This window comes from Ictalurus punctatus, chromosome 20 (assembly GCF_001660625.3).
Source record: "Ictalurus punctatus breed USDA103 chromosome 20, Coco_2.0, whole genome shotgun sequence".
Classification (NCBI taxonomy): domain Eukaryota; kingdom Metazoa; phylum Chordata; class Actinopteri; order Siluriformes; family Ictaluridae; genus Ictalurus; species Ictalurus punctatus.
This window is the reverse complement of record NC_030435.2, coordinates 645,827-673,057: the sequence shown is the minus strand read 5'-3', so window position 1 is coordinate 673,057 and position 27,231 is coordinate 645,827. Positions and strand designations below refer to the sequence as shown.

Sequence of the window (27,231 nt, the reverse complement as noted above, 5' to 3'; positions counted from 1 at the left end):
ACTACTGCCCTAATAATAATAATAATAATAATAATAATAATAATCCAATAAATATAACTTTATATATATATGAAATGATATAAACATATATGTGAACTCTCACAGTGATGTTCGTTGGTAAATGAGACCTTTCAGCTGTACTCATGCTCGACGCACGTGATCGAAGACGCCACTGTCTGAATGCGCGTCGTGATGACGTCACATGACGCGTCTCGGCCCGAATCGGCGGTAATTAAAAATAAATAAATTGCAAACTCCTCCACTTATTGCGAGTTTGTCTGATTTAGTGTTCATTTCTGTGAACACAACACTGCAGCACCCCGGAGAGACTGGAGCAGAACTGCACGCAGAAAAAAAGCCCAGAGCCGGAAAATATTTTTACATGTTCCGGAAACTTTCAAACACAACTCTCCTGATTTGATTTCATCCGTGTAGAACTGCCTATCAGCACACGAAAAAGGATCTGGTAATAATGTAAAATATGTTTTAAAAACGGATTTTTTTTTGTCCTAATGTTTTGTGTTGTTATTTTGCACACATGTAGGATGTAGAAGATCTGCCACGTGACAGAACACCTTTATAAACACCACCTGCTCTGTATGTCCTGTAGGGGGCGCTGTTAGAGAGAGAACTGAAGTCCTGAGGGTGACGAGGACCTGACGGGTAATAACAGGTGAGTTCGGACGTGCAGCTTTGACCCTCAGGGCCATCATTCTTCCTGTAATGGCAGTTTTGTGTGGGGTTTAGAAAAACAGGGCTAGTGAAGGGGTCTCGGTGTAAACTTACCTCGCTTCAGAATTACTCCGGAGGTAAAGGTGAACAAAATGTGCTGACTGTCCAGAGTAGCGGCTCAGGAGCTGGAGGTGGAGCAGGTGGTGGAGTTGACTTTGAAGGTGACGGTCACAATCTGTTCTCTTCACTTCCGCAAAGACGTTTAGCTCCATGGAGATAAAATCCTGCAGCAGAAAAGATCACTTCCGACGAGCATGTCAGCGTTTTTGCGCATTAGTCATAGACTGTATTACCAAAACTCTACGCCTCTTCTGATTGGTCAGAAGGTGTTGATTAATTCTCTATAACAGCAGCTTTGATGACAGTGGCGCAAGTTTATATTAACGTGTTCGTTCTGATACGTTATGGTTTCTATAGTGACGGCTCGTTCGCAGGGACGTGCACAGCGGACGCTCCACTGATAATAAACAGGATTTAAAAACGTGTGTAATTGTTGATTTGAAGTTTTCTGTAAGGAGACGCTTATTTAATATTTAAGGAAGGAGTCTCCAGTGTCAGGACTGGAGGTAACGCTTTAGGAAACTTCGAGAGAGAGAGAAAGTGAGAAAACTGTAGCTGCTCTAACGTGAGTGAGAACAGGAAGTAACTCGTTTTGTGGACGTTCCATAACGTTAAATGTGACCAGAAATGGATTACAAAAGATCTTCTTTAATAAAAAAGTTAATAATTGGCAAGTTGCTGTGGTATAAGAGGAATAGAACTTTTATATATTATTATAGGAAGCTATAATACCCCAGATACCAGTTTTGGGTTGGTAACAGTAATCTGCTTCATCACAGCACTCCTGCACTGATTGTTATCCGATAACAGCATGTCCCCGAGGGTTTTATTCCTGAACTCAGAATAATACTATGTTAAAAGAGCAATTAAGAAATAACTAAACCTGTGACCATCTTCATGATCCCTTTCCATCTGCCATCGTCCATCCGCTGCGTGTGTGTGTGTGTGTTTTACACAATTCAAAAAAAAGTGAAACGTGAGTCCGTGTGTGCGTTCTGACATGCTTGGGGTTTGTCGCTGTCTCTCATTCACATGCTGTAGATGCTCTGAAACTGACGCTGAGCTCGACCTTGACTTTGGCCACTGAAACATTTCTTTAACTGCACAAAGCTTCGTTTAAAATGGAAACCAATCACATTTAGTCACTGGTCGTTGGAAACAGTGGCGGTCAGTGATTGGTCGTTGGGAACAGTAGTGATTGGTCGTTGGGAACAGTAGTGATTGGTTGTTGGGAACAGTGGCGGTCAGTGATTGGTCGTTGGGAACAGTGGCGGTCAGCGATTGGTCTTTGGCTTTACATAATGGTGGTGAGTCAAGTGAGTGAGCTCCCTCAACGTGTATAACCGGTGGAGTCTGAGTGTGTGTAGGTTGTGCAGTCATCGAGTTACACGTCTACTGTTCAATGAGTGGCTGACTGTTAGCATTTACTAGCTAGCTAACTAGAGAGAGAGCGAGAGAGAGAGCGAGAGAGAGAGAGCGAGAGCGCAGCTGTTGGTCACTATTTTTGCCGCACCAATCCCCCAGACAACAGGCAGGTTTCACACCGAGGTCTGTGAGTTTGCTGCGATCTAAAATAAACGCTCCTGTAACTGCCGGCGTGTGCGACACTCCTGTGTGACGGAGCAAACGTGACAGAACTGAATTCACAAAACACTCACTCATTAAAAAATGTAACAGTCATTTGATTTAATTAGTTAAATTATTAGATAATTGATGCGCTGCCATGTGTTAGGATTATTGTGGAGGGAAAAAACAAGTGCTTGTGAAATAAAAAAATAAATAGATGCATTTGTAAATTAGAAATGGTTTGTGCAAGATCCTGCAGATTTTATTAAAAAATTTAAACTCAAACATTTATGTTTCATCCTTTATGATTTATCATCATATAAGTGTAAGGAAGTATTCTTAAATAAAATGAATTCATAAAAAGCTTATTTTATAATTTTTTATATTTTATAATTTAGTCTGTTTAGACTTTAGCATATGTTTTTAGGGAGCATTTAAATAAACGATAAACATTTAATAAAAGAAGACAATTTACAGTTTTAATAAAATCATCTTCAAACTTGAACACATTTTATTTTTGAATAATTCGGTCCTTTTTAACACTTGCATTTTGATCCTTTATTTAAAAACAGAAATGATTTTGATTTCAGTGCTCGTACTCTCGCACAAATCGAACCTTCCTCTAATCCTTTCTTTCCCTTTTTGGAAAACAACACAGTGTGAGCAGCAAAGTTATGAACTTCAAAACATCAAACATTCATACATAAAAATTTACAATTTTTTATTGTAACATACTTTAACTTAAACAATTTCCAAAAAAAAAAACAAAAATGGGACCGTCAATACCAAAATGTTCATCGATGTTTCTTCAAAAGGAAAACTTTAAAATATATATCCGAAGACTCGTTATTATTAAATGCAAATACAGTCATATAATTTTTTCATTAAAACATAGACGCTTCATTGTTTTAGAAAAATACGGACAAATTTCGCTGAACTTTGTATAAATGCGTAAAAATATGAAGTATATACTGAAGTGATTTAGGATCTTATTTTAGACCTAATTGTGTGGTTTTTTTTTTTTTGCTTCCGTTTGGGATTAAATAAAAATATTAAAAACAACAGAACACAGCCATCTACACAGCCACTGCATATAAATTAAAAAATGTTAAATATCAAAAGTTAAAAGAAAAGAAAAGCTCTATATTTTCATTCGATTCTCTTCTCTTTCCTTCCTTCATTCCTTCTTTCCTGATCACATGCTTTTACAATCCGAACAAAACTCTGTAAATGCTCCAAAAATATATACGAACACACACACTCACACACACATACACATACACACACTCACGCACAAACACCCGCGCATACTGTACACACACACTCTATAACGCAAAACCACATTTCTAAATAGGCATGTGACGATATTACAATTTTATATCATGATGATTGAGAAGAAGATCGCTGGACAGAAATCGATCTGATGAAGAAAAAAAACAGGATTTTGCAGAGGGGGGAAAAAATCTCCAAACTGTATGTGTGTGTGTTCACGCTAATAATACTGCAAGTGATGAATGTCGCGGTATATCGTATCACTGATTATCGCCGCATGCCTACTTTTAAATAATGTGTCTAAAAATAATCTACCTTCAAATTATACCGTGCACACGAGAAAGTCCGCCAAAAAAAAACAAAAAAAAAAACAAACATGTGCTGGATATAACAATATCATTTAGAACAACTGACTAAATATATTCATATTATGTATATAAAATATATATTTTTTAAACATGTTTTTTATTCAAATACAGACACAAAAGTGCCATGTACAGTTTAGTGTAAAATAAAACCACAGCTTCATGCACCACCACATAAATAAATAGACTACAGATTAATAATATATCTCAATAAAACCTCCAATTAATTAAGACAAAATTCCAAAATCACTACTTTTTATTCCCGAGGTAAACTCTAACACTGTTTAAAAAGTCCTTTAAGGCATCTGACTACATTCGCTTGCTCATCCTGAATTCATTCAACACCACGGTTCAGGGCGTACGGGGGTGATGAGGGAAGAACGTCTGAACCCGCGCCGGCTCGGACCACTACATGTGCAAAAATCCAGTGCAATAACCAGCTATTAACCCAAAAGAAATAAATAATTACTAAATAAATAAAACCAACAAACACCATGCATAATATCCTATAGCTATTTTACAACACCCGCGTATCAGAGCGATCCCTTTCTAATTTTACAAACAGAGCTTCAACACCACAGCTGCTCACGTCCACGTGATCATTTCCACGTGAACCGATTAAAAAAAAAGATTCACCTCGAAGTGTCGGCTAATCACGCCACAACTAGAACATCGCTCGTTATCCGACCGACGTGCGGTCACGGAGCAAGGGGACAAAAATATACACAATTATTATTCAATTTAAAGTAAAAAAAAAAAAAGGAAATACACACACACACAGAAACACGCTGAAGACATAGTTGTTAAATTTGTACCACACCCTGGCGTGGCATTCTCTAATCTCCTAAAAACACGAGCAGGTGGTGTTCCACAAGGCTTCAGAGACGGGTAATGCAATAAGACTGGCGAGTGCCTCTTTTTTTTTTTTTTTTTAAATGGGCACGGTGTTTAGATCAGAAGGAAGACACATACACATACACACACACACACACACACACACACTCTCACCTCCCACTGCGTGCACACACACACACATACACCCCCCCCCCCCCAACCCCCGACAACGTCAGAGGGTAAAATTGTAAGGCAGCTGTTCGCTTCTGTCAATTAAAAGTGCATCGCCAAACGTATCCAGTTATCCCCTCCTCACCGACACACACACACACACACACACACACACACACACACACACACACACACACTCCAACAGGCCGTCCATGCACTTCACACTGGGTACGGCTTGGCTCAGCACATTTTTTTATTTTTATCCCCCCCACCCCCTTTTACCAACGACTGTGCTTGCTTCAGCTTTCACAGAGCCCAAGCGAGTCGTAAATCACGGTCAGGATGGGGCGGGGCTGGAGGTTGGGGGCGGGTGGCGGGGGACCTGCTTGGGCTCGGCTACGGGACTCTGCGTTTTTTTCACTCCACCATTTTTTCGCTCTTAATTCCAGTCGTCCTTTGCCTGTGTCTGAGTCTGAGCGGCGTGTTGTAAAGGCCGTCCATACAACCGCAGAGAATTACGGGGCCTACGCCGCACGTCCTGAAGAACTCGCTGAAAAGGCGAAACAATCAGAGGACCACAATTACATGTCAGAAGAGCTTGGCTTGCTAAGTTGTTTAGAAAGCCACGGATGACCAAAAGCTGCTCCAGATGCAGCATAAATGAACCTGGAAAATAAAAAAAAGTAGTGTTGCCACCTGGGGATGCGCTGCTCTTCACAGGTGAAATCAGCACTCCTGATTCAAACCATAAAGAACCTGAGAATTAGCTGATCAACCCATGGAGAACCTGAGAATTAGCTGATCAGACAGGACAAAATCGACATTCGCTGAAGTGAACATTGTGACTTGTCCAGTAAACGAACCCTTCGAGTCCTAAAAGGAAGGCCTGTCATCTGATAATCAGCTGATCAGTTGAGCACTATATCATCAATAGAGATAATATTAAGCTCTTCAGGGTAGTGGGTCCCCAGAACCCTTCATATTGGGTACAACTGTAGTCTTTAAGGCTCAGTTACATAACTTAAATGACTTCAGTTTCTTTCCCAGGTGAAATATTTGAGCAAAGGAACAGCAAAAGTACCCTTTTATAGTACCACTTCTGTGATGAGCAATGGTTCCGTTTAATGGTGCAGTTTAATGCTACAGTTTAATGCTACAGTTTAATGCTACAGTTTAATGGTGCAGTTTAAGTTTAATGGTGCAGTTTAATGGTGAATATTAGGTCACAGGTGACATGTTTCTGTACTGTGGTGAATGATGTCTTACCTGAGTTTGATGATGCATCAAGTCAAGAAGTGGACAAAAATAATGGCTAGCCCGATATTAATCAGCATCACTAATGCCACCAGTATTGAGTTAGGACCCTGCAGGACAGTGACGACATTACGTAAGAAATGTTCAACCAGTTTTTCAGAAATGTACATTTTTCAAAAAATTTCTCCTGAAGGCTTTGTTACACAGTTCAGCCTAACATGACTAACATATTAATCCAAACATCATCCTAAACCTTAACCCTACAGCTTGATGAAAAACTGTCGAATCTTTTATTCAAAGAGAAATTAAGCAGATTTGATTTGAGCACATGGAAAGTTTTTCAGCTTTACCAATTTAACCAATTGAAATGAAACACCTAGAGATTTTCTGATTAGTCGGGTGTGTGTGGCGGTCACTCACTGATTCTTCCTCAACCACGTCCGTGGTTATCTCCATGCTTGCTTTCTTGGTTTCTGATAGACTCTTTGGCTTCAGAGAATCTTGTTTTTTCAGCTTGGGCTCTGGCTTGACATCTCTGGTCGTGGCGAGCTTGGCGGGAGGCAGGGAGGGTGTAGGTGTACGATATTGCTTGACAGGGGGTGTCGCCCTGACGAGGGCAGTCTGATTTTCTTGCTTTTCCTCCTCCTCCTCCTCCGGCTCCTCGGGTGGGATGGACACTTCCGCCTTCACGAAGTAGCTGTGGTACTGCGAATGGACCGCGCCGTTTCCGGGACTTGAGGAGTTGGCGACCGGCGCCAAGGGCTTATAGGACGCAAGAGAAGAAGAAGACACCTGTTCTTGCTTCACTTCCTGTTTGGCCGGCACCCTGGGGGCGGTTTTGGGGACGACGCTGGCCGCTAGGCTCTCCACTACGCTCTCTTTGGTAGGTTTTGATGCGCTTCGGTTGAAGAAGGATTTCTTTTTGCTGGGTGGGGGTGAGGGAGGAGGAGTCGGACCCGGGCTGTGGGTGGGCGTTTGGGGGGGCGTAGTGCCCTTGCGATAGAAATGAGGGCTTCCTGAAGGAGTTTTCTCTTTTTTCTCTTCGATGACTTCTTTAATCTCTATCGGTTCGCTGGAGAACTTTTGCTTGATGTAATCAGGGCCTTTAAAGGAAATACATACCGTGATTATGCCGAAAATATACTGAATATATGAAATAATTGATCTACAATGATAATACGAATGCTTTCAACATGCCGCATTGCATATTCTCCATGTTAACTGAGAAGATTAATTCAAATGACCCGTTCCTTACTAGATTTACCGACAACATGAAGTTGATTAAATATTCTTCAATATGGCGGAACCCATGGAAGTTCCATTAGCAGTCGAGGTGAAGTGAAATTGTATTGTTTTCTTTGGACTTCACCAAGACATCTGAGGAACATGGTGACATTCCTGATCATTCTGCCTCGCTTCTACTCTAACTCTGTGCATAAAATACCTAATAGCTATGGGCTAGCTAACTCATTCGCCTTAGTCATTAGTTAGGAATTGCTTGGTGCCCCGATTTTTCAGTTGCCTAGCAACAGTATTGTAACCCCTCGAATGGTATTGTGTATTCGTCTTCCTATGTCGAAAGCATAAATTCAAGAGAATTCTACACAAAGCGCTCACTCGCTGTCTTTCCCGTTCTGACCCTGTCTCTGTTGAGTCCCGTCAGTGTTTATACACGGCAGGAGAGTCCGATTCTGCTTTACGAATGGAGTGTAAGCCTTCACGCATTCTTCAGATTCTTCACGGAGCCGACACGGTCGTGCAGCTGACACGGGTGGGCTTTCTAGAACCCTTACTGCGGCGAGTCCAGATCCGGCCATAGATGGGCCTGTAAATCACTCTGTTTATCCGACACTTCACACAGCCGACACTCCGAAGAGCTGGAGGAGAACTGGTCTTATACAAGAGGGAGAAAACTCATTCACCAGAACTTTTTTTCTATTAAGAATGAAAACATTTTGCTGGACTGAAGTGCACCATCAATATCAACAGCCAACCGTTCGAGTCCTGAAAGGAAGGTTTGTGGTTATTTTTATATGGGGGTTTGGTAGGTCAAGCTACAGCCTGAACTGTCCTCACTGAGAAGCAAAAGGTCACTGGCGTTGGTTCAAAGTTTTTATCCTTTCCAATCCCATACATAGGATTTGTGAAAAGTGTTAAAACTACAGCCTGATTCCGGAAGAGTTGGGACAGAATGTAAAATGCTAATAAAAACAAAGAGGAGTGAAGTGTAAATGTACTTTGACTTGTGTTTAAACAAGAAACGTATAAAGACGAGGTGTTTGATGTTTTAACTAATCAACCGCATAGTTTTTTTTGAAGGTAAACATTTACTTTGAAATTGATACACGCAACAAGTTCCAAAAAAGTTGGGACAGGGGCAGTTTAGGACTCATAGTGATGTGAGAAGTTGAAAGAAGACGGTGATGTGAAACAGGCGAGGCGATCGTCTAATCATAGAATATAACGAGCCTCCAAAAAAGGTCTAGACCTTCAAGAGCGAGGACGGGTCGAGGCTCGCCGATCTGCGCACAGATGCGTCAGCAAATAATCCAACACTTTGAGAAGAACGTTCCCCAAAGACAAACCGGTAGGATTTTGGGCGTTTCACCTTCTACATGCACAATATAATTAAAAGATTCGAGGAATCCGGTCAAATCTCGGTGTGTAAAGGGCGGGGCCGAAAACCGCTTCTGAATGCGTGTGATCTCCGCTCCCTCAGACGTCACCGTCTTAAAAACCCTCATGAGTCTGTAACGGAGATCCTGACATGGGCTCGGGAATATGGCGGTAAACCTTTTTGTCACTCGACACCATTCGCCGCTGCATCCACAGATACAAGTTAAGGCTTTACTATGCAAAGCAGAGGCCGTACATCAACACTGTCCAGAAACTCCGCCCACTTCTCTGGGCTCGGTCTCATCTGAGATACACAGTAGTACAGTGGAATTGTGTTTCGTGGTCCGACGAGTCGACGTTTCAAATAGTTTTTGGACAAAATGGCCGTCGTGTTCTCCAGGGCGAAGAGGAAAAGGACCGTCTGAGCTGTTATCACCGTCAGGTCCAAAAGCCAGCGTCTGTCATGGTATGGGGGCGTGTCAGTGCCCATGGTATGGGGGCGTGTCAGTGCCCATGGTATGGGGGCGTGTCAGTGCCAATGGTATGGTGGCGTGTCAGTGCCCATGGTATAGGGGCGTGTCAGTGCCCATGGTATGGGGGCGTGTCAGTGCCAATGGTATGGTGGCGTGTCAGTGCCCATGGTATGGGGGCGTGTCAGTGCCAATGGTATGGTGGCGTGTCAGTGCCCATGGTATGGGGGCGTGTCAGTGCCAATGGTATGGTGGCGTGTCAGTGCCCATGGTATAGGGGCGTGTCAGTGCCCATGGTACGGGGGCGTGTCAGTGCCAATGGTATGGTGGCGTGTCAGTGCCCATGGTATGGGGGGGGTGTCAGTGCCCATGGTATGGTGGCGTGTCAGTGCCCATGGTATGAGGGCGTGTCAGTGCCAATGGTATGGGGGCGTGTCAGTGCCCATGGTATGGGGGCGTGTCAGTGCCCATGGTATGGGGGTGTGTCAGTGCCCATGGTATGGGGGCGTGTCAGTGTTAATGCAGAAAGATATGTACACATTTTGGAGCAACATATGTCTCCATCCAGAGCAGGACAACACCACACCACATTCTGCCCGGATTCCAAGCGCGTGGTTGCGTGAGCAGAGAGAGCGGGTGCGAGCGTGGCCTGCTGCAGTCCTGACCCGTCTCCCATTGAGAACGTGTGGCGCATTATGAAGCGCAAAATAAGGCACCGAAGTCCCTGTAGAGTCACGCAGCTGAAGAAATGCGTAATGGATGAATGGGGAAAATTCCGCTCGCTGGATTTAACCAACTGGAGTCTTCACTCAGCGTCCAAACGCTTAATACGTGTTATTAAAAGAAAATCTGATGTCACACAGCGCTAAACAGTCGACTGTCCCAACGTTTTTGGCGTGTGTTGCAGTCATCAGATTTGAAATGAGTGTATATTTTCAAAAATAAATTTAATTCACAAAGTAAAACATCAAATAATGTGTTAATAATGTGTTTTCAATCCAGTACAGAGTGAACTGAACTATTTTTGTTTGTTTGTTTGTTTTTTGTGCATTTTCCAAACTGTCCCAACTTTTTCGGAATTGGGCTTGTAGTCAACCTTCACTGACTTGATCATTTGTGGAATGGTGATCAATCAAGATTCCCCAATCATATCCCTAATCATCTAAAGTGAGTAATATCGCCAGTTAACCAAAGTTCTTTGGCTACATCAAGTATAAATCTCTGAAGCCTGATCCCACACTGACCCTGTGTCAGCTTTATCAAGGACAAATGTGTGAACCGATGTGAGGTCAGAGACGAGACTAGCATGCGCGGTTGTTTTCACAGCCTACACAAACACTAGCTGCATTGTGTCTCTTGGCAGCGATACCCATACAGTACTGCAGTGCCTGAATCTGGACAAGACAAAGGAAGCTATTACAGCAATCCAGGAAGGGCAGAGAGCAGGGAGACAAACCTGCCCCAAAGGATGACGTAATCGCTGTGTGACGGAGAGAAAAACAAGGAAAAATGCTAATTTAGTGTTTTTCTATTCTATCATTCAGATTTACAGTACAGACGATAACTGCACACAATTTATTCTAAAAACTATTTTACAATATAATTGTAATATTTCTTAAAATTAGCTAGAGAATAATTTAACTTAAAATGGGATTTTAGACCAACTTTTTGTCAAATTAGAGCTTTGAGACCACATGTTAGGTGGATGTAATGGTTTACAGCTAGCTATTAGATGGATTTAGAGGGTTTGTGAACAGTTTTGGTAGAATTTTGAGTTAGGGATAGAGTTTGGGTTAGAGTTTGGGTTAGAGTTAGGGATAGAGTTTGGGATAGAGTTAGGGATAGAGTTTGGGTTAGGGATAGGTGTGATTAGGTGTGATTATCAACTTGGTATTAAATATTGGTCGGGTTTGATACAAGCTGTTGTGTTTGGAAGTTTGAGGCCAGACTTCTTGTGGGTTTGAGGATCTGAGACCTGCCGCTAGATTATTTTTAGGGTTTGGAACTAACAGTAGAATCTGTTTACACCAGCAACTGAGTAGAATTGGTGGTGTGAAACAAGCAGTGGAAAGACTTTGTGCATCTGAAACCAGGGACTGGATGGTGCTTATGGTTTGAAACTGGTTGTTGGTAGGTTTGAGGTTTTGGAATCAATTATTGGGTGAGAAAGTAGATTTGAGATCAGACATTGGCAGAATTTAAGGGTTCCTGATATGCAAAAAAAACATTTTCTCTGCAATCTCGAAAGCGGAGGTGTTGAATGGAACTGAATGGAAATCTCAATGTTCTGTACTCGAGAATCAACTTAAAAGCGACGCTGTAGAATTTTCTTGACGCGCTGAATTGAAGTGGACCCTCACGCTGTCCTGAAATAATGAAAATAATCGCCTCACTTTTAAATGCGGCACGAACTGACGGCCGGTAATAACAGCAGAAAAGATATGCAAATGATATGCGTCCTCCTTTCAGAACTCATTTGCATTTACATCTGCTTAACGTTCTCTTCCTGAATAAAGGCGAAGTCAAGACCGACACAAAGCCAAGGACAGACCCGTGGAGCTTGTGTTTAAATGTTTGTGTGCCAGTGTGGATTTTATCATCCAGCACTTTTATGTAGGCAGAAATTTACACCGAAAAACATGACTAAATATCACCAAACAAATCTGACCAGTTCATAAAGAATGATGGAAATTAGTTTTTTGAATAAATGGTAATGTCAAGGATGGAAGTCACATTTGGACGTAAGATTGTGTGTGTGTGTGTGTGTGTGTGTGTGTGTGTGTGTGAGGGGAATACCTGGCTGACGGAAGGAGGGCGAAAGCTCTCGGGCCACGGTACGAGCCACGTCTGAATCCTGGCATGCTGCGAGCGCTGCCTGGTCTGCAGCCTCTGCTTTAGCTCTGGCGTGGGCCGTTCTGGGAAAAGAATGTTTTTATCAGTTTATAAAAGAACGTTAAAATACAATGTGCTGACCAGAGTGTGTACAATGAGGTCAAATTCATTCAAACCAAAATGAAAAGGAAATTAATAAACAAATACATTCGGCTCATAATGAAAACACACGTTTATTCCTCTTATAGCACTGTCCCTTGCCAACGTTCAATTTTTATTTGCTAAAAAAAAATGTATAGTTATATTTAACGTTGTGGAACGTCACTGAAACGAGTCCGTTCCTGTTCTCACTTACGGTATAGCAGCTATAAACACTCGTCCCCTCACCGCCCTCTCTCTACTCTCTCTCTTTCTTCCCTCGCTCTTTCTTCCCTCTCTTCAACTTAATAAGACAAATGGAGTGTAAACTCCTCTGTGATGAAGATGTGGGAAAACATAAAGTTACAGCTTCACCTCTGACTGTTACACAGCGCTGACACTGGAGACTCCTTCCTAAGAATGTTTCATAAACATCTCCTTACTCTGGAGAAAACTCCAGCATATTAATGAACGAGCTGTTACTATAGAAACGATAACGCGTTAATATAAACCTGTGAGTCGCGGCTGCGCTACAGTCAGAGCCGCCGTTATAGAAAATTGATCGACATCTTTACCAGCGACCAATCAGATTTATAATTTAACGTTATTATTAAATTAATAAATTACTCGCGCTTGCTTCAATTTTAATCCGTCAAGATTTCAATACATTTCTGTATCATTTAACTGAAGTCAGAGTTGCGGTGTCATAAACACAGTCGTAAATAGGAGCGTGAAAAGCGCAGGCGTGTTTTTTGGGGGTTTTTCGGTTATGGTAGGTGCGTAGGTGCGTCTTCTGACTGACGGGAAGAATTTAATCTCCACAGCAGTGAAGAAAGAGAGAGAGAGAGAGAGAGAGAGAGAGAGAGAGAGAGAGAGAGAGAGAGTTCAGTATGATGCTCACTCAACCATTATTACGAGTTAAATGATCTTAACACAAAAGTCCTAAAGCTACGAACATCACTACGCCTTGAAGAGCGATGAGAATGTCCTCGCTGAACATCGGTGGAGATGAAGAGCACACATGCGAGTGTGGAAAAGAAAAAAAGCACACACTAGTTCATCTCGCTGTACTGTTGCATTCTTTATATTTTCAATAGGCTGCGTGTAACAGGGTACAGAGCAGAGACGGAGACGGAGATCATCTCCTTGGCGACAGATGGAGCAGTTGCAGAAATTCCGAGGTTTTAATTTGGCAGCAGTCCCCCCAATCCAACACACACACACACACACACACACACACACACACACACACAATCCACCCACTCTCTCAGTGTTGCAGATAAAGATGTCAAGACGAGCACATCCTCGCTCTGTCGTTTAGAAACGCTTGCATCGTCCTCTCTGTGTCTCTCTTTCTCATATTCACAGAATAAACAGAGCAAGCGTTGAGAATGAGCCGGTATTAAACTGTCACCAGGACGATTATTGATCGTGTTTAGTACTGAAATAATACTGCATGAGTAAATAAAATGTCACACTGACAGTCCCGTCTCTCTGCCGTGTTTTTCACACGTTCCTGGAACTCGTTCGCTGAGAATACTGAACAGAACTATGACGATAACGATGATGATGATGACGGGATCCTCTCATCGTAGGCGTTTGAACGCGATCCTGCCTTGAAGTATGTGCAAAATATAAGACACAAGTAGCTTTATTGATCAGAGCCACCCAGACCTCAGACCTGCCCAGGCCACAGGCCTTAGTGGAATGGAATGGAATGGAATGGAATAGAAATAGATATTCCGAGGACCCGTGCTCTGTGTGTAGATGTGTTTACTGGACTTTTGGCGCCGGATTATGTGAAACGCATCCCCACGGTGTTCAGGTACACAGACACGAGACGCTTCCGCTTCGCCGAACACAAATACGATGCAACAGATTCAGCGGCGGATTACAGACTCGTCAATCTGCGCAGGTTAATCTCTCCAGAAACACACTGCGCAGAGCCTGGGGCAGATGAAGAGATTCGAGCTCAGTGTAATTACACGATTAATCAGGTATCATGGGATAACGAGGACGCTGTTGCGAGGAGACACACTTCTCACGGTGCGCCGAAATCACGAGGGTTTAACAAAACTTTAACTAGAAAAGAACAGGCTATTAAAGAGAGACGTACCAAGTACACATCACACAAAGTCCTGTGTCACTGTGCGGCATTTCCACGTCGATTCTGTCCCCGCTGACCCCCCCGCCGTTCCTTATATGGTCAAAGCATCCTGGTTTTTGTTTTTTCTATAGCGTGGTAAGTTATGAACCCTTTTGTTCTGCACTGTGTTTAGGTTTTTGAAATGAACGAGTCAATTTATAGATCAGTGACTTCCAAAATATGTCATAAGAAGCAGGCAGTTATTTATATAAGCACCGCATTTGTATATATTTATCCATAAATATATATATATATAATATATTTATCCCAGCTCCTTACTGTAAGTAAACTCCTGTCAGGTTGAAGTGTAACCAGTGTTTTAAAATCTCTTTTTATTAAATCCTTTATTGTAATCTTTATTTCCTAAAACTTAGCATGTAGTCCATTTGTGCTGAAATATTCTCAGTATCCAGACACTCGGTTCATTATCATTTACGTTTCCTCTAAATAAACCGTTTCCCCCGCGAGTCATTTATTTCAGAAGAAAAAAAAAAAACATCTACATTATTACACACACACACACACACACACACACACACACACACACACACACTGAGGGTTTTATCTGGAAATTTTTTTGAGTAGTTTTGACTTTGTTTTTTTTTTTTCCTCTTTCATTAACTTGAATTTGTGAAATATATAAACCTGAATAATTAATTAGTTTTGTTTGTATGTTTTTATGCCATGCAAATGAAAACAGATTTAGTCGTCTATTACCTCGTTTGCATTTTTAATGAAAACTAATACAAAAGAATGATTATTGTATGAATATATACTTTCAGAAAACACCAGCAGACAAAAATCCCCGAGGGGAAGATCGTTACTAATAATCATAAATAATCAGGCAGGGGTCAAACCCAGGAAAACATGACAGTAAACACATTTGGAAGTGAAAAAGCCCGAGAGACGGCGAGGAAGTGGAATAAATACGAATACAATTCTTTATCAACGTGTAATTAAACACATGGCACAGGCCGAGCACTACGGCAGGCACGTGTACCCCGTATCGGCCTGGACCTTCCTCTATCTTCTCAACTTTCATTTATTTCTTTATTTTTCACGTTCAGTGCAACTGTGTTAAAAGGCAAAACCAAACGCCGCACTACGCGATGTGACTGCTGATTTATTATTATTATTACATTTATTATTGCCCTGAAATAGAGTTTAAATGCAGAACAACACCAACAGAGAAAACTACCATGGCAACAAGGACAGGAAACACTGACCATATAAGGCAATACAGGACATCCCCGAGCACAATACGAGAAGACGACTGGGACAGGATTCGAGATGACGTAGCACTTAACATTTAAAATTATTAATACTGTAGTTAACATTAATCAATCCCGAGGGTCGGCATTAATAAAGTTAACTGCTATTTTTAAAAATGTGACTTAATACATGAATTCTGTCCATGCATAAATATACATCAATTAAATTTCATCATTTTGAACCAGGTGAACTCAGGTCAAGGGGTATAAATATTGGCACCCTCTGTCTAGCCTCACCTATGCCAATTAACCGCTACAAATATTAATTATCTCATATAGTGGACTCATTTAATATAGTGTTTTAAAAAATCATAGATTAATACAAACTTTAATTATTATAGCATTAAATATGCATCGGTATTTCATACAGTATATAAATTACGTTAAAGGAACCTTAATGTACACTTAATGTGATGCTTTTTAAAACGTCATTAAAGCAAGTACAAATACGAAAACACAACAATAATAAATAAATAAATAAACAAGCAAACTATTTTCCGGTCTCATAGCCACGACACCGAGAGCTAGTTAGTGAGTTTTTCAAATCGTAAAACGTCTTGAATAGGAAACGCGAGAACAATTACAATAATCGGTGAAAAAAACAGCATGGAAGCGTGCGTTAGAATGACGCGGTAACTTCCGATTAGCTTCATGGTTTAAAACTAACTCTTCATTAATTTGAGCATTTAAAAGATTCTATGTGGAAAACAAACACAGTGAAACGCTGACCAGCTTCATGGACATGAATAGCTGCTTGAGTGCAGGGGCTACACACACACACACACACACACACACACACATACACACACACACACACACTCACTAAACATGCTCGGTCTGCTGAGTGCTCCAACAGATGATAGGCGCACACAGATCGACTACTGTATCAGTCGCAGCGTTTTATTCTCGTCAGCGCTGAGGAGCCAAATCCTGCCTTGCCTTATTTAGTCAGTAAGCAGCGAGAGAGACAGAGAGAGAGAGAGAGAGAGAGAGAGAGAGAGAATGTCGGTCTCTCACGCTCTCTCTCTTCACATTCCTCAAGTCCCCCTCAGTGCTTATCTCTGCTCTCCATAACAGCATTCAAATGCACAGAGAGAGATTTAATTCGTAGCGCTGCTCCGGGCCGCTCTAACTGTTTCAATAAAACTCTCATCAAGACGACATCCCAGTGCGGCTCCTGTCATTTATCCCTCAGCGCTGCTGAGTCCTGGATACTGATTGGTCAGAAGATGTTGATTAATCTTCTAGAACAGCAGCTCTGACATATTAACGTAGACTTTGTACGGCAGACGCTCCGCTAATACTAACAGATTAAAAGACGTGTGTAATCGTTGATCTGTTAGGAGACGTGTATTTATTTAACGTGTATGGAAGGAGTCTCCAGTGTCAGCGCTGTGTAACTGTCAGAGGTGAAGCTGGAACTTTAAGGTTTCCGACATCTTCAGGACAGAGGAGTTTACGCTTCTTTGCAGTAACAGGACAATCTGTTTTATTTATTTATTAATTTATTAATAATAATAATAATTATTATTATTAATTTGAAGAGAGAGCGACAAAATAGAGGCTGGTGAGGGAGCGACTGTTTATAGCTGCTATATGATAAAACATATGACGTCATACTTTCATAAATAAAAACTGTAACTGTTGGTGAACTGCTGTGGTGTAAGAGGAATAAAACACTTGTTATAGGAAAATACGCTGTTATAGGAAAATAATCAACTTCAGGGAGGTTACAGTAACTCACACCACCCCATCACTCAGTATTTTACTGTAATACACACACACACACACACACACACACACACACACACACACACACACACACACATACTGTTTATTCAGTAAAAATAGATTCATAGCAATAATAATAATAATAATAATGATTATAATGATTATAATGTTTTATTTCTAATGAGCTTTTTAGTAGCAAAGTTAGCATAATGTGCTAATATCCAATTATTAACAGCTTGTAGCTTGCTAATTTGCACGTTATCACAAAACCGAGTAGTGGCTTTATCCAAAAATGCTGACGTAGCCAACAAACCAATTAGTTAACGTATAAAATTTCACTGTGAATTAGCATAACTCACATCTCAAAATACAGTTTGGGAACTAGCGAGGACCAGCTAGCGCTGTCTCATTCCTGGGATGCTAACAGGCTCGACTAGCTTTCGGTCATTATTAGCAGCATTAGCATTTATCTGTGAAGTATTCATTTACACTCCCTGATTTAGCTTGCTAGGCTAATTCACGCACTAAAGCTGCTTATAGAGTGAAAGACGAGGGGAAGAGCATTCTAGCTATTCGGCTAGATATTTGGTTTCAGAGGTGATGAGTGGCTTAGTATATTTATAGAAGGGAAACTAGCATATCTGTGTGTGCTAACTGGTGAAGCGCTCAGTTTAATGTGACAGGAAAAGTTTTCAGTATTTATATAGCATATGTACAGCAGTAGCACACTCACAGCTAGCCATTAATGCTACCAAGGTGCAGTTACAGATTTTTGCTGTAAGAAAGTAGAAATAACAATACGATACTGATTCTTGCCCGTGTGACTGCGGGATGCTAGCTGAGATCATAAGATCTTAACAAGCCATTTAACAGATTAATGTTTTGTTAGTGTAAATATCATGCTAGCAACTGTTAAACCCTGCATCACTAGCAAATAGCCAGCCAAAATTAGCCAACGAGTTCCAGCACTCTCTAATGTTAGCAAGAATGATAAAACGACACGGCGTGGTAAAAATTAGCATTAGGAAATAGTTCTGGGACTTTGTGTACATGGGCATGTTTAAGAGGCGAGGTTCTGTGTACATGGCTACGATTGGGACAATGGTTTTGTGTATATGGGCGTGGTAGGGAGGCGGGACTTGACGTACAGGGTAAAGTTAACACAAAGTATTATATCGGAGGAAGAAATCTGTACACATGGATGTGATTGGGAGGCGGGGCTTTGTGTACATGGACGTGATTGGGAGGTGGGATTTTGTACAAATGGATGTGATTGGGAGGCGGGACTTTGTACAAATGGATGTGATTGGGAGGCGGGGCTTTGTGTACATGGACGTGATTGGGAGGCGGGGCTTTGTACAAATGGATGTAATTGGGAGGCGGGGCTTTGTGTACATGGACGTGATTGGGAGGCGGGGCTTTGTGTAAACGGACGTGATATGGAGGCGGGACTTTGTGTGTATGGACTTTGTAACTGTGTAACCGTTAAAGACAATCCTGCATTATTTGGAGCAAGTCACGTTTGTGTGAAAGCCGTAATTCAGACAAAACAAGCCTGATTAAAATCTCGTGTCAGTATTGTACAGACAGGAGTAGTGTGATGATGATGATGATGATGATGATGATTAGTAAGTGATGTATTGTGCAGTTTGAAGTTTCCCATGCAGCTGCTCTCAACGCCGCTGTGATTTCATCACTAACACATCCGCTCAGCTCTGCATTGATTAGCTGCTCAGAGAGAGCTTTAGCCTGGGGGCTAATAACGGCACTCATGTGAACACACTATTCTATTCAACAGGACGGATCTCTCTCTCTCTCTCTCTCTCTCTCTCTCTCTCTCTCTCTCTCTCTATCTCAAAGTTTCCCCTCCTCCCCTTTCTCTGTAACTCTATATCCTTTCCTGTCTGTCTCTCTGTCCCTCACTCGTCCTCTTTATCTCAAACTGTCTGATTCCTCCCCAAATCAGATTTTTTTTGTTTGTTCGGTTGTTCGGTCGTTATGTTTTTAAAGTGTCTGAATCACCTCAGCTGAACAGGTCTAATCTCCTGAAGGAACCCAAACTGTGGCCAGAAAAGCATCGCTGACGAAATGAAACCGAGTGCTTAAGACACCAGATTAATCACTTAAAACAAGAAGCAGCCCAATGTCTGCTAACGCTAAACAGAGTGATATTAAACTGATCTTAAACAAATCCTAACAAAAGACAATCTTTCATCGATTTCAACACGTGCGAGATTCGTCCTTAACGACACGTACACGTTACGTTAACGACCGACACGTACACGTTACGTTAACGACCGACACGTACACGTTACGTTAACGACCGACACGTACACGTTACGTTAACGACCGACACGTACACGTTAATGATGCTATTTGGTGTCATTTTATCTTTGGCTTTTAATCGTCACAGGTACATAAAATGACCAGCACAAGCATGGAGATGACGTTGATTTGTAATTTCACGTGATCCTCAGCGGATAAACACTCACCACGTCTTCCTCTCCACAGAGCCCGACGTGTAAAGTAGATTATTTGAAGTACGATGTCCAGCTACTTTAATTCATGGGTCAAATTAAACGTAATGTTTCCTCCTGTTTATTTCTGCGCATCTCCATCTCTTCCTGTCTTCACTACCTCCTGAAGTTTATGGAGGTTCTGTACAGATCTGGCTCTACCCACAATTCCCACGGGTCCCTAAACATCTGTCATTTTTCACGTCCTATTATTTTTATTTGCTCCTTACTCAGCAGTGTTTAGAAGAATAGCAGGAACGTTTCCCTCAGGAAAATGTTCATGAATGATTATGCGACGTCGGCGTGATTCTTCAGACTGAAGAGAACCTGCTTAGTGTTACAGCAGAAACGATCGAGATGTTTCCAGGATACATGACGTTATGACGGTATTTCGCTCTGCTGATGTTTACAGTGTAACACACAGGATAACATTATATAAATAATCGATTAAAAAGGGAACTAGCGGGGAACTTTTAGCACCCAATCAGCTACTGGCTTCTCTAAGATGAAGTCCGATGACATCGGCAAGCAGAAAACGGTATGGTGACAATCTGTGACAATAACATCATCGGTAATATCATCATGTTGGCGAACTTGTCACCCCTACCATATTTTTTCCCAGTGGCGTGCACTCACCTGGAGGTGGCGATCTCCACTTTCGTCCTGGCGATGGCGGCCGCTCTGATTGCGCCTTCAACAGCACGCTCCACCTTCTGTTTGGTCTTGGCGTTCTTCAGCGGAATGAGCTGCTTCTTGATGCCCCTCACAAGCACGTTGTTCTTGTACTTGCCCTCCTCGCGGGAGCCGTCGGGAAACACGGTGCAGCCGTAGCCGTGGCGTTTGTTGTTGGCCCACTCGCCCTCGTACTTCATGCCGTTGGAGCGCTCGCTGATGCCGAAGCCGCTGCGCTTGTCGTTCTTCCACTCTCCCGTGTACGACTCGGTGGTGGTTGCATCAACGTTGTCCTCGGTCGGAGCGTTGTCCTCGTCCTCTCCGAAGCTGAGCGTGGAGTTGGCGTCGCTAGAGCTGATGTGGCTCATGGCGGCGTCGCTGCGTGCCGAGCTACGCTTACTCGAGATGGAAGAACGTGAGTCCGACTTCCTCAGCTGCCTCAGGCTGCCGAACAGTGAGCCACGCCGGAACAGACCTTTCTTCCTGCCTGAGCTGAGCTCGCCGTCGCTGTGGACATTGAGGACGAAGCCCCCGCGTGTCCCCGCCGGACTGTCCGAGGAGCGCTCGTTCAGGACGGAACCGTTGCTCTGTTCGCTGCGCAGGGAGGCGAGGGAGGTGCGCAGCGGCGAGCGGATCACGGCAGCCATGCCATACGGCACGCTCTGTCTCACGCCGTAACCGTGACGCATCCCGCCCATCCACTGGCCCTGAAACGTACCTGTCAATCACACATACAGGGGTTAAATAGCATCTTAACACAACGCACCAGCTGTCTAGCGTCAAATATACATTCGCTCATAGAAAACCTCACCACATCAACGATTACACACGTTTTTATTGTACACGCCCCTGTGAATCAGCCGTTACTATAGAAACGATAACGTATAAGAACCAGCGCGTTAATATAATCCTGCGCTACTGTCAGAGCCGCTGTTATAGAAAACTAATCAACACCTTCTGACCAATCACAGTCCAGAATTCAACATAATAATGATAATAATAATAATAATAATAATAATAATAATATAAAGCGATATATGCTGATATTGATCCATTACCAGAAAGCTTTCATTAAAAGCAAATTTTAGCAAGCAAATAAAACAGATGGCGGATTTATTATTATAATATGAACAGATCCGCTTTATATCGTTGTCCTGTGTGTTGAAGATTCTACTACAGACTCATGGGATAAAACTACATATCAATATATTCAACAGGAACGATAGTGTCATCGTGGTCATGACCCCGAGCTCCTCTCGAGGGGACGCTGTCTAGCTGAGGAGCGACTCTGTGCTTCATAAAATCCCGTTCTGAGGACATGATAAGGACACCGGTCCTCTAAGGACACGAGCATCACGGCCTGCTCACCAGACCAGACTTCTATAAAAGTTTAGAAGACAAACCACAGGTTGTGATGATGTTATAGTGAAAATTAACCCCAAAAAAAGTCACGATATGAAGAGTTTCCTATCAGCACATGCTAAACGCTCTGCTCTGCATTGTGTGTAACTGGAGCTGTGGAATGACGAGTGTGTGGAGTGGACAGTCGTCGCTGCCATTTCTCCGTCCTGAACACACAGCGCTATTTTAAAACATGGAAGTAACCCGAGATGTGGAGAGATTTGTAGCTTAAGCCAATCATAACTCTGGTTTATTCACAAAACAAGGTTCATCTTTTCCGCTGGGACGACCTGTCTCCCTCACGCCCCCTCGGACCTCGTCGATAATGTGGGCTGAAGCTATGAAAGAGGAAGTAGATTTGTGTAGCAGAGCTATTATATTATATATATATATATATATATGTACGTAACACACAGATTTGACCAGATCTGAGCCCTAATTTCATATTAATCTCTGATTTAAGATATTTATACAGTATAATTATTATGACACATCACACCACAGCGGTTTTAGTATTCGGGGACTGTGATTGGTCAGAAGGTGTTGATTAGTTCTCTATAACAGCAGCACTGACGGTAGCACAGCTGCGACATCAATCGCAGGTTTATATTAATGCGCTCGTTCTAATACGTTATCATTTCCATAGCAACAGATCACTCACAGGGACGTTGGTAACGGACGCTCCGGTGATAATAAACGGATTAAAAACACGTATAATCGTTGACGTTTTCTGTAAAGAGACATTTATATATATATATAACGTGTATGGAAGGAGTCTCCAGTGTCAGCGATTTTTGTGACAGCCGGAGATAAAGCTGTCATTTGAAGTTTTCCGACATCTTCGGGACAGACACGTTTACGCTCCTTTGCGGTTTCTCGGAAAGACGACAAGCGTTTTTGGTTATTTTTTGAGAGAAAAAGAGAGGGCTCGTGAGGGAGAGAGCGTTTATAGCTGCTATAATGTGAGTGAGAACAGGAACTAACTTGTTTCATGGACGTTCTACAACATTAAATGTAACTATAAATAGATAGAAATGCTGAAAGTTGTAGTCGCTGGTAAACTGCTGTGGTATTGGAGGAATGACGCACTACGGGACGTGCTGTTAATGGGGGGAAAAATCTACTTTACCGTGGTAACTTTTAGTAACTCTGCTTCATCACACGTCATCTTTCTGTAATTATTAAAATATTAATTTCTGTTAGATTACGCAACACGCCGCGACATTTATTCATTCCGTCCCATCGACGTTGTACAGTCGTGTCACGTTCTGCGCTCACCATTTTAAAAGGCAATATCACAACAGAAAGCTTGATTTAATATCTTCTAAGAATCAGATCACAAGTTTCCCCCGAGTATAAAAGGCCACGCCCATTACGATTACTATACACGTGGCTTTACGTAGTTATTTCAGCACACGATCATTTCATTAACTCAAACGTTTCCAATCTGCTGAACTCAAACTCCGACCAAACCCGGATCGATGCTGATCTTCAGCTCCGTGTCGGTTCACAGCTACTCTGATCTGAAGTGTAGCAGATGTTACTATTATTACCCGTGACCTCTATGACTGACCGGTCCAGTCCAATGCCATCAATCATGCAGCGCAGGTCCGACTCAGATATACGTGTAAACACTTTTAAACATGACCGCGAAAGTTCGAGAAAGCGGGCATAAAAACAAACATCTCACAAACGCAGGAATAAACTCAGTCCTAATATACATTCATATATACACTACAGTTTTATATAACGTTATATTACATACCGTATGTAGACTGCATACGCAGGTTATAGACGCATTTATACAGGACTGCCATGGAAGTCATTTAAATAAACCAGTCATTATATACATACTATTAATTATTACAATTCATTTGCATTTTAGCCTTATATAAAGTCTCCTGATCTTTATCCTTACATGACATTCTCGTAAAGGCTTCTAAGAAGTGTTATTCAGTCTTAATACATGCACATAGGGTATATAAGTGTATATGTGTTAATACTTATTTCATTTACTATCCAGGCCTTATATGAAATCTTATATGCCTTCATATGTTATTTATTAATCATTATATACATAGCCTTACTATAAAATCTTCAGCTATACAGCCTAATGTATTCTTATAAAGTCTCATATAAAGTGCCTTACTATCTTATATAGACTAAGAAATCTTAATCTTATACATGGACACATGCGCCTTATGTATAAAGTCTCACATATAATCTAGTGTAATTGTATACGGAATTCTATACAGTCTTACATGAGGTATGCACTCTTAGTCATATGAAGTCATAGTCCTAATACGTAGCCTTATATGGAGTTATATACTGTACAATCTGATATTTAGTCTTATGTAGTCCTATAACTGACACTTCACTAAACAGTATTACGCTGTCTTGTACTAGTCTTACATGCAGTCTTAATAACCAGTGTTATGTAGTCTTATATATGTTATGTCGCTGTATGTAGGCGTATATGCCGTCTTAATATGTCACGTAATGGAATTATATACCGTACAATCTGATATGTAGCCAGCCTTATGTGGTCCTATGTAGTCTTATATAAGTTCACGACTAACACTTCATTAAACTGTCTTATAAGACGGTCTTATCTTAATACGTAATCTTATCCAGTCTTGATATTCTGTCTTATATGAGGTCATAGGCTGTACACAATCTTATAGCATGATCTTGCTGTCTTACTATTCAGTCTTATGAAGCCTTTTATGTAATGTTATGTAGTCTTATTTACATTTAAATAGGCAATTTTAGCCTTATATGCAGTCTTATAAAGTGCTAATATGTAGCCTTGTATAGAGTTATATACAGTACCATCTGACACACAGCCTTATGTAGTCCTATGTCATTTTGAATAAGCTTAAGAATGTCATGTGTGAGTTTTAATATGTGGTTTTATAAGTATTCATAACCAGTTTTAATGTTCTGCCTTATATGAAGCCTTATAGCGTATGTAGTCTTATATGCAGCCCTGTGCGGTGGGGATATGCAGTCATTATATACACGTACACAGGCTTACTATTCAGTCTTATGTAGCCTGTGCAGTCATATAAAGTCCTAACATGTAGACTCATATGGAATCATATGCAGTATAATCTGATATGTAGCCTTATGTAGTTTTAAATAAGTTGAAGACTCTCCGTTAAGCTGTCATATGTCACTTACTATGCAGGCTCCTATGTCATTTTACATCCAGTCTGATTAATCTGCCTAATATAAAGTCTTATACGGTACACAATCGTATATGCAGCCTTAAGTCGTATATAGTACTATATACTGTATATATTCATATATATATATATACAATCTTCATCTAGCTTTATGTACTTATATATAGATAGATATTCTTATGTGAAGTCTTGTATATAAGTTTATATCGATTCATCATGAGTGACATTTCATCTTCTGCTTTCAGACGTATTGCAGTGTTATGGTTTAGTCTTATGTAAATATATCTTTATACGTAGCTTTGCAGTCTTATATAACCTTATGTCATCTTATAAAGTCTTATATGAAGTGTTTTGTATAAGCTTATATACACGAGTCATAATATTGACACTTCATCTTCTGTCGTCTCAAACAAACTGTCTTAATATATCATCTTATGCAAAATCTTTATAAGTAGCCTTGTGCTGTTGCACAACCTTATGCAGTGTTATAAAGTCTTGATGACATGTTAGCTGTAAGCTTGTATAAATATGACTGAAATGTTTGTTTATATTCAGTCTTATACAGCGTGTAATCTCATCTGCCCTAATAATATTTCAGTCTTAATGTTAGGTGTTATATAAAGTCTTGATATGTAGCCTCATACAACCTTATGTCATCTTACATAAGTCTTGAATGAAGTGTTGTATAAAAGCTTATATAAATGACAGATATTTCATATTCTCTCTCCTGTAATAGCTTGCAGTATTACTATTCAGTCTTACATAAAGTCTTTATACTTCGCCTTATACGACCTTATGTCGTCTTGTAAAGTCTTATATGGGGTGTTATATATATATATATATATATATATATATATATATATATATATATATATATATATATATATATATATATATAAGCTTATTTAAATTGGTCATATGACTCACATACTCTGCCTTCTGAGATATACTGCAGTATTAATATTTAGTCTTACATAAACTGTTTATATGCATCCTTATACAACCTTATGTCGTCTTATAAAGTCTTCATGGCGTGTTATAAGGCAGTGCAATCTTAACTCGTGTATAGATCATATAGACATTAAGAGGCCTCAGGTGACTGGAGCTTCAGCCCCTGAAACTCACCCCCGTCCCCGTAGGTCTCGACTCCGTAGCCGTCCTGCAGCCCGTTACTCCACGTGCCCTCGTACCTGGCGGAGGTGTTGAGACTCTGGCGCACGCCGTAGCGCCCCTTCAGCCCGTGGCTCCACTCTCCCCGGTAAAGCCACCGGCCCTTGGCCTCCACACCGAGTCCGTGCCGCTTGCCCTGCGCCCAGTGGCCCTGGTACGTGTTGCCGCTGGGCCACGTGTAAACGCCGACCGCCTCGAAGCCGTTGCGCCACGAACCCGAGTACTCGCCCTGGCCCTTGGGGCCGGTGCAGACGCCGTGCCCGTGGGCTTTGCCGTCCGCCCAGCCTCCGCAGTACGTTCCGCCATCGTCGAAGTCGAACCGGCCGCCCGTCATTCAGCTTCCAACAACAAAACAAACCGCGCGCGCCTCGGTGGCTGTGTCGTAGCTCGGCTGATCAGACGCGAGGATTCGTGATAAAGGGATGAATTCTGAGAAAGCGGTGCCTGGAAAACGGTGAGAGTCGGGTATCCGCGCGCATCTGGCTCGACGTCGGTGGAGGGGAGCGCGTGCGCACACCGGAGGCCGCACGCGCTGTCAGCGCCGTTAGTCGCTTTATGGTCCTCTCTCTCCCTCCGGAGCGCGAGAGAGGAGGAGAACGGAGCAGAGACCAAAAGTAGTGATGAGGGGAGACTCGGGAACGAATCGGTTCCTTCCCCCCTCTTAAATGATTCTTTTTAAGTGAATCTTTTTTTTTTTTGGAGAATCGGTTCTCAAGCACTAATGAATATTAATAAATAATAATATATATTTAAAAAAAAAAAAAAAAAAAAAAAAAAAAAAAAACGTCAAGAACAGTCTCCTACTGATTCAGGGGATCTGTAACTT

General features: G+C 41.7%; 1 protein-coding gene and 1 long non-coding RNA gene across 3 annotated transcripts; one reads left to right on the top strand and one right to left on the bottom strand.

Annotated features, from left to right (window-relative positions):
- Positions 1–115: 115 nt before the first annotated feature.
- Positions 116–14,910, top strand: LOC128635601 (uncharacterized). Its single transcript, XR_008398551.1, has 3 exons — positions 116–466; positions 611–673; positions 13,408–14,910. It is a non-coding gene; the product is annotated as an uncharacterized LOC128635601 (long non-coding RNA).
- On the bottom strand, positions 3,059–27,022 carry jph1b (junctophilin 1b). 2 transcript variants are annotated; one of them, XM_017495530.3, is made up of 6 exons: positions 26,361–27,022; positions 20,611–21,364; positions 12,137–12,255; positions 6,675–7,357; positions 6,267–6,364; positions 3,059–5,666 (listed from the first exon to the last, which is right to left on the bottom strand). In XM_017495530.3, exons 1-5 carry the CDS (start codon positions 26,737–26,739, stop codon positions 6,284–6,286), a joined length of 2,016 nt encoding a protein of 671 aa, XP_017351019.1. In that variant the 5' UTR covers positions 26,740–27,022; the 3' UTR covers positions 3,059–5,666; positions 6,267–6,283. The 2 variants fall into 2 exon arrangements, with proteins under 2 accessions (XP_017351019.1, XP_017351020.1); XM_017495531.3 differs by having other exon boundaries at positions 3,059–5,550.
- Positions 27,023–27,231: the final 209 nt, after the last annotated feature.

Bases quoted from the DNA above. Each gene is read 5' to 3' on its own strand.
- jph1b (XM_017495530.3), bottom strand. From the start codon at position 26,739: ATGACGGGCGGCCGGTTCGACTTCGACGATGGCGGAACGTACTGCGGA. The intron at 21,365-26,360 runs GTGAGTTTCAGG...TGTGATTGACAG, and splicing joins CGAGACCTACGGGGACGGGG to GTACGTTTCAGGGCCAGTGG. The intron at 6,365-6,674 runs GTGAGTGACCGC...ACTGTCCTGCAG, and splicing joins ACGTGGTTGAGGAAGAATCA to GGTCCTAACTCAATACTGGT.